Source organism: Nannospalax galili, unplaced genomic scaffold (genome assembly GCF_000622305.1).
Source record: "Nannospalax galili isolate Female #2095 unplaced genomic scaffold, S.galili_v1.0 scaffold101, whole genome shotgun sequence".
Classification (NCBI taxonomy): Eukaryota; Metazoa; Chordata; class Mammalia; order Rodentia; family Spalacidae; genus Nannospalax; species Nannospalax galili.
Window position 1 is genome coordinate 2,182,388 of NW_008345700.1, and position 7,295 is coordinate 2,189,682.

Genomic DNA, 7,295 nt, shown 5'->3' on the forward strand with positions numbered 1-7,295 from the left:
CTGTTGGAGAGGTTTTTTTTCCAGTTAATTTGTAGGAAAGGTTTTAAATACTCATATTCATTGTTTGATTTTAGATTTTCTTTTGAATGCTCTTTCTTTTTTGGAGACAGGGTCTCCCTGTAGCCCCAGCTGGCCTGGAACTCACTATGTAGGCCAGGCTGGCCTTGAACTCACAGCCTCTGCCTCCTGAGTGCTGGGATTAAAGGCGTATGCCACCACACCCGGCTTATTTTATAATTTTTAAAATTTATTTTATGTGTATGAGTGTTATGCCTGCATGTGTGTAAGTGCACCTGTGTCATGCAATGCTGCGGAGGTCAGAAGAGGGCGTTGAATTTCCCTGGAACTGGGGTTATGGACGGGTCGTGGGCCACCGTGTGGGTGCTGGGAATCGAACCCAGGTCCTCTGCAAGAGTAGTCAGTGCTCTTGACCACTGAGCCATCTTTCCAGCCCCATTTTGTTCCACTTTTAAGAAATAATATAACTATATAATGCAGTTTTCCACAAAAGTATAAGGAAAGATAATTTTTTAAGAAAATACTGTCAAATGATTCCAAATGGAAAATATTTCCATTAACCAGATGTCAGGGAAAATTGATCAGGTTTTGGTTTCTGTTTGGGATTATGAATTAAGATGAAAAGCCTACTTGTGTTGTTTTGTTTTTTAATTTTATGTGTGTAAGTGTATTGCCTGCATGTATATGTAAGTGCACCCGTGCTGTGAGGTACCTGCAGAGGTCAGAAGAGGGTGGCAGATCCCCTGGAACTGGAGTTACGGACAGCCATGTGGATGCTGGGAACCAAACCTGGGTCCTCTGCAAGAGCAGCCAGTGCTCTTATCTGCTGAGTCATCTCTCTAGCCTGCTGCCTGTGATTTTAATCTGTGGATATTTCTTATTTCCTTATAATCCTTAAATGAAATTTCGTCAGTGTACTGGGGAGATCGATCTTTTGGATTCAAGACTTCTATCAAATCTGTGGGTATTTCTCCCACTAACCTGTTCCAAAACAGGAGATGGAATAAGTGGAGAAGAGCATCCCTCACTGGGCTGGCCCAGAGCCTGGAAGGGAACAGCAAGTGCTGTAGTGGGGAGCTCCGGCCAGTCACTTGAGAGGGGGCTGCACAGTATGCTTACCTTGGTCCTGTGGGCAGGTGCCCCTTGACCTTTCCACAGAAAGCCGGTGTTCCTTCTGTCCATTCTGTGATGTGAGCTGTCTGCTGATGTCTCTGGGAACTGGGCATTACCATTGGGGTTTGACTTTCTATGGGCTCTGCCACAACAGAATCCTTCTCCTCCTGGACATCTTGGGGTTTGATCAGAGATGGGATACTCTGCAACTGAGTTTCCTTCCTTGTTAGTTACTTGTATCCAAACTATTTTCCTTAAGGCAGTCTGTATTTGATATTTGTCTTCTCCTTCCTGCCCTTTCTAGTCTTTTCTGTGGTATTACTATCTGTCACCTTCTTGTCTATTTGAAAACCTGTCTTTTATTATTTATATCTTCCAGTGTCAGAATCTTCATGACTCAGAGCATTTGACGTGGCTCATCGTGAATCATATTCAAGATCTGATCAACCTGTCTCATGAGCCTCCAGTGCAGGACTTCATTAGTGCTGTTCATCGGAATTCTGCAGCAAGTGGCCTTTTTATCCAGGCCATTCAGTCTCGTTGTGAAAATCTTTCAACTGTAAGTCTTCAGCCTGCCAGTTAACTTTCTCTACCTTAAAAATTGAGTACAGGATTTTTTTTAAGCCCCATTTCCAGTCAGTGAAATAATGAATTCTTGTTCCTTCTCAACATTAGCCAACCACTCTGAAGAAAACGCTTCAGTGCTTGGAAGGCATCCATCTCAGCCAGTCAGGCGCCGTGCTCACACTGTATGTGGACAGGCTTCTGAGCACCCCCTTCCGTGCGCTGGCTCGCATGGTTGACACCCTGGCCTGTCGCCGGGTAGAAATGCTTTTGGCTGCAAATTTACAGGTACTGGAAAAAAAAATCACTAATGATTTATATCAAAATTTAGCCAATCAGACAAACCATTTGGTTAGGGCACCTTCTCCGTGGGCTGAGTCCTCGTGTGGTCACTGGTAGGACCGTGTGTGCATGTTCTGTCGTTTGTGAAGCTGACCAACTGCTTCTAGAGTGCTCTGATTGCGGTAAGCTGTGCATCTAGCTTATCCTTTCAGATGGGCAGAGGCTCTGACACGTTCTTGTCTGTGTAGAGCAGCATGGCCCAGTTGCCAGTGGAAGAACTGAACAGAATCCAGGAGCACCTGCAGAGCAGTGGGCTTGCACAGAGGTAAGGACGCAACATGGGGTGCTGCATTTGGGTAACTCAGGGTATGAAAACTTAGAGTGTGCAGGAACACATTCACAGGCCAAGGAGTCAGTGTGCTGTATGATGAGAGTACTGTAGCAATGCCACAGCAGACAGGATTCCTGAATGCCACGTGGTGGGAGCTCACGTTATGAGAAGCAAAGCAGGTGGCATTCAGGCGCCTGTGGCACACGTTGGGGCTCCTGAACCTGCTGGCTGTTTGAGGAGTCAGATGATTTTGTTGACTGTGCTCCTAGATCTTTGATGAATGGGAATATGAACTATCAGCTTTATTTTATTTTATTATTATTTATTTTATTTTATTTTATTTTATTTTACTTTGGTCTTTTTGAGACAGGGTCTCCCTGTAGCCCCAGTTGGCCTGGAACTCACTATGTAGACCAGGCTGGCCTTGAACTCAGAGATCCGCCTGCCTCTGCCTCCCAAGTGCTGGGACTAAAGGCGTGTGCCACCACGCCCAGCCAGCTCTATTTTTATAATGTCAGAATTGAAGCACAGAGCATAATTGCACAGACCCTACGAGGTAGTGGGACTCAGAGCTCTCCTTCCTGGCTCTGACATGTACAGATTCTGTCTGTATCTCGTTAAGCCCGTCTCTTCTCAGCTACTCAGTCACCTGATTGCTTGACAGTCTTTTAGAAGCCTTTATTAGAAACGCTTGCATCTGTAGTGTGTGCATACTACAAAATAACTTAAAAGCTTTCGCCTCTCCTCCACTACAGTTGGGGAGAGCACATGTGTGTGTGCATTAGAGAGCAATTATGCCATGATTTTGGTCCAGAAGGCTTTTCTGATAGTGTTTCTTAATGAGACAAGGCATAATCTGGGGTGATTTTTCAGTCTGCGGAGCTAAGTGGTGTTGTGATTGGCTGTATGAAGTTAGGTGCCAAGAAAGCAAGTTGTCATTATGTTTTGATGCTAGACTTAGTCATAGGCCCAGATGACAATGATTGTAACAGATCATAAATACTTTGGGCCAGCTTAACTGATTCTTCTGTGAAATGGTCATTCCTAATAGAATAAATTGTGTCTTTATGGGGAATTAAATAGAATTTATGCCCTTGGATCTTAGACGAGTTTATCTGTTCTGCATAAAGAATGCACTTGCCTAGCATGTGTACGCCCCGGGTTCAATCTCCATTGTTGGGAGGAGTAAGAGAGAGAAGTAGAATGCCTTCGTTGGCTGTCACACTGCTGAAGTGTTACGGTGTAAACCAAGTGTCTGGAGAATACCAGTGAGGTATAAACTGTGGCCTGAATTTGCACTGTGATTTTGCTGGAATGTTCAAAGTCCTAACAAGATGTATCTTGCTTTGAGGAGCCACTTCTGCTGGTCCCTCACGTTACATGTTTAGGAGCCCGACTTTGCAAAACTGAGACTAAAGGACAAATTGTGCTGTGGTTTCATCTGTATTTCAGACACCAAAGGCTCTATTCTCTGCTGGACAGGTTCCGACTCTCTACAGTGCAAGACTCACTTAGCCCCTTGCCCCCAGTCACTTCCCACCCACTGGACGGGGATGGGCACATGTCTCTGGAAACCATGAGTCCAGACAAAGTAAGTCTCCAGTATGTCAGGGTGTGATGCCAGGGCACAAGTGCAGACACTGATAGTCTCTGTCCAGAACGGGGTAGGGATTGGGGTCAGGGAATTGGAGTGCAGCATGGGGTCCATAAGGTCCTAATGAGAAAGCAGTGCTGATGTGGGACTCTAGTAGCAGGATTGTGGGTGGGACAGGGTGACTAGAGGGCAAGACAGGAGAATTTGGCTATGTGGCCCAGGACCCATGACTGCACATAATTTCTAGTGAATGCCGATACATTCTAGTGAGTGCTTCCCTCTCTCTGAACCTTCTACCACCTGTGAATTGATGCACCCGCTGCCACCAGCTCTGCTGTATTGTCAGTTTCACCACTCACCCTTCAAAGTTAGGGAGGGAAAAGGAGATTTCAGAACCTACAGCCCATGTGGAAGAAACCATGGGTCTGTCCCATGCTTGTCTCCGTGCTCTGATTATCACGCACCTCTTCAGCCTTGGCTGCTGGGGGAGGTGGGGGAGGCAAACACCTCAGTGGCGTGTAGATGGTCCAGTGTCCAGGGAACAGACAGAGGAGGAGTTGCCAACTCTCAGAACTTTGCAGCGTTTGGAAGGATTGCTGAGAGTGCCATAGGGAAGGAAGGAAAAGGGCATCCAGGCAGGGAACAGCCCAAGGAAGACTTGCATTTGGTGAGCTGTAAACCCAGGGTGTGTCTACTGCCTACACAGCCAGCCATGGGCCCAGTGTCACCAAGCCACAGTCACGGCCCAAGGAAGAAACCTGAGTACCCAGTCACCTCCCCTGTTTCTGCTTCTTCCTCCCAGGACTGGTACCTTCGTCTTGTTAGATCCCAGTGTTGGACCAGATCAGATTCTGCACTGCTGGAAGGTGCAGAACTGGTGAATCGAGTCCCTGCTGAAGACATGAGCGACTTCATGATGAGCTCGGTAGGGAGAAGCAGGAAACCAGAGAGGCCATAGCTCTGCTTGTCATTTCTGAGTTGGATTTGTCTCATCTTCATGTGATTAATTTACAGCAGCATGTGGGTGATTTGAGTCTAGATAGGGACAGCATTGGGCTCAGCACATGGAGGGTGGTCTCTAATCCAGACAGGAACATCACAAAGGACAGCATGTGAAGGACTATAGTCGAGAACGGACAGCACAGGGGATGTGAAGGGGGTGCTCTTCAACCAAATTAGAATCCAAACAAAGACAAATTGTTTTCTAACTCTACCTTTCATTCATCTAAAGAAAATGTGTGTGGACGTGGGCGGTTGGCAGTCCTTCATCATTCCTTTCACGGAGATAAGAATGTGTATTGTGTGTTCATGGTACTCTGTAAATTGATCTTTAGTAGCCTAATATGTTAGTTGGTTTTCTCATTTCTATGATAAAACACTGACAAAAAGCAATTCAAGGAAAGAGGGTCGACTTTTGGCTCTCAGGGTAAACCATTGTGGCAGGGAAAGGTGGTGGCAGGAACTCAGGGCAGCTGGTCGCACACTGACTCCATGTCAGGAAGTGCTGATGCTCAGCTTGCTTCCTCCTTTGTAGTCAGTGCAGGGTCCCCGCCCAGGGAACGGCGCTGCCCACATTAAGGTGGGTCTTCCTGTCTCAGTTGACCTCATCAAGATAATCCCTAGTGGGCATCCCAGAGACTTGTCTCCTAAGTGAGCCTAGATCCTGTCCAGTTGACAGTCAGTATTCATGATTACATACACATGTAGCGAGGTGCCTCCCATTTCCTCTAGCTCTAGGGAGAGTCTCCCCACCCACCCCTCAAATATCAGAAAGCACCCTGCATAGCTGACCCAGGCCTTGAAAGCATTGGTTCCCTGTTTGACTCCCCTGCCAGGCATCCTTCAGCCATAGCCTTTGTGGAGTTCCCTGTTGCACCCATGAGGACAGAGATGTCACTGACCCGTGATACATACCAAATGGGAATGGGGAAACAGGAATTGGGAGGCTTAATGGGAGGCAGGTGAGTAGGGGATGGGGTGGCACAAAGGAAGAGGAAATGACAGGGCCAGGTATGAAGAGGGACCTCGAGTAGAGGTGGCACCAGATCCTATTCTCGAAACCAGCGTTGATAGGCTTGGAGACGAGAGCCGAGCTGCTCTGAGAGGGAAATGGAAGGAGCCCCGTCAGCTACCAAGTTCAGTGGGTCTTAGGTCCATGCAGTAGAAGCTGATGTACTGCATGGTAAACTTTCTTAGAGACCAATTTATTAGATTTTCCTAATGTGCTAAGTGAACTTTGAGCAGCTTTAAAAGTTCTGGCTATAACCACAGGAATGTAACCATGCGAATGTTTGATTCGGGGCACCTAAGGATGGAATATAATTTTTGAATATTAGAGTTGATGTTTTACTTGGAAAATTGCCCCTCCCCCACAAAAAATCTTTAAATGACTAAAAAGTTGATAAAACACACAATAAAAATTGCCATCTGAAAGCCGAGCCTGGTGGTACATGCCTTTAATCCTAGCACTTGGGAGGCAGAAGCATGTGGATCTCTGTGAGTTCAAGGCCAGCCTGGGCTACATAGTGAGTTCCAGGCCAGCTGGGGCTACAGGGAGGCCCTGCCTCAAAAAGACCCCCCCATCCCCCCAAAATAATTGCCATCTGAGGCTGGGTGTAGTAGTGCACACCTTTAATCCCAACAAGGCAGAAGCAAGTGGATCTCTGTGAGTTTGAGGTAAGGTCTACAGAGCGAGTTCCAGATCAGCCAGGGTTACACAGTGAGAACTGAACCTGTCTCAGAAATAAATAAGTAGGACTAAGGCTGATGACACCTGCTTTTAATCCCAGCACTCGGGAGGCAGGCGGATCTCCGTGAGATCGAGGCCAGCCTGGTCTACATAGTTCCAAGCCAGCTGGGGCTACAGGGAGACTCTGCCTCAGGCAAACAAAACAAAAACACCAAAAATGGGAAATGCTTTACTTTGAGGCTAATAGTTTAATTAAATAAAATAAATAATTGATGAAATATTCTGTTCCCAAGCAGAGCTTTGGCTTCTGTGGCCTCTGCACAGGCTTTGCGTGTGTCTTGACAGCAAGAACACTGGTGTCTCACTGGGTTCTTAGGTGGCACACCAGCCTTGGTGCATGTTCTCTTTATCAGATGAAGTTTGTCACCTCACAGCTGTTTCAGGGGCTGAAGAGACAGCTTAGAAGTTAAGAGCACCGGCTGTTCTTGCAGAGGACCCCGGTTCGATTCCTAGCACCCACATGGCAGCTGACAACCACCCATAATTCCAGTTTCAAGGGAAATTAATACCTTCCTCTGACCTCTGTGGGCATTGCACGACACAGGTGCACTTACATACATGCAGGCAGTAAACTCATACATAATATTTTTTATATTATAAAAAATAATATAGGAAATTTTTTAAAAAATTATTTCCAACAAATC

At 46.6% G+C, this 7,295-nt stretch overlaps 1 protein-coding gene across 3 annotated transcripts in view; it reads left to right on the forward strand.

Annotated features, from left to right (window-relative positions):
- The window catches only part of Htt (huntingtin), a 144,412-nt gene that overhangs the window by 101,099 nt on the left and 36,018 nt on the right, over window positions 1-7,295 (forward strand). For all 3 annotated transcript variants that reach the window (XM_029567695.1, XM_008841869.3, XM_029567696.1), the window contains 5 exons: window positions 1,511-1,690; window positions 1,807-1,983; window positions 2,226-2,302; window positions 3,761-3,899; window positions 4,705-4,827. In XM_029567695.1, the coding sequence (XP_029423555.1) occupies window positions 1,511-1,690; window positions 1,807-1,983; window positions 2,226-2,302; window positions 3,761-3,899; window positions 4,705-4,827 (696 nt within the window). The remainder of the gene's footprint in view (window positions 1-1,510; window positions 1,691-1,806; window positions 1,984-2,225; window positions 2,303-3,760; window positions 3,900-4,704; window positions 4,828-7,295) is intronic.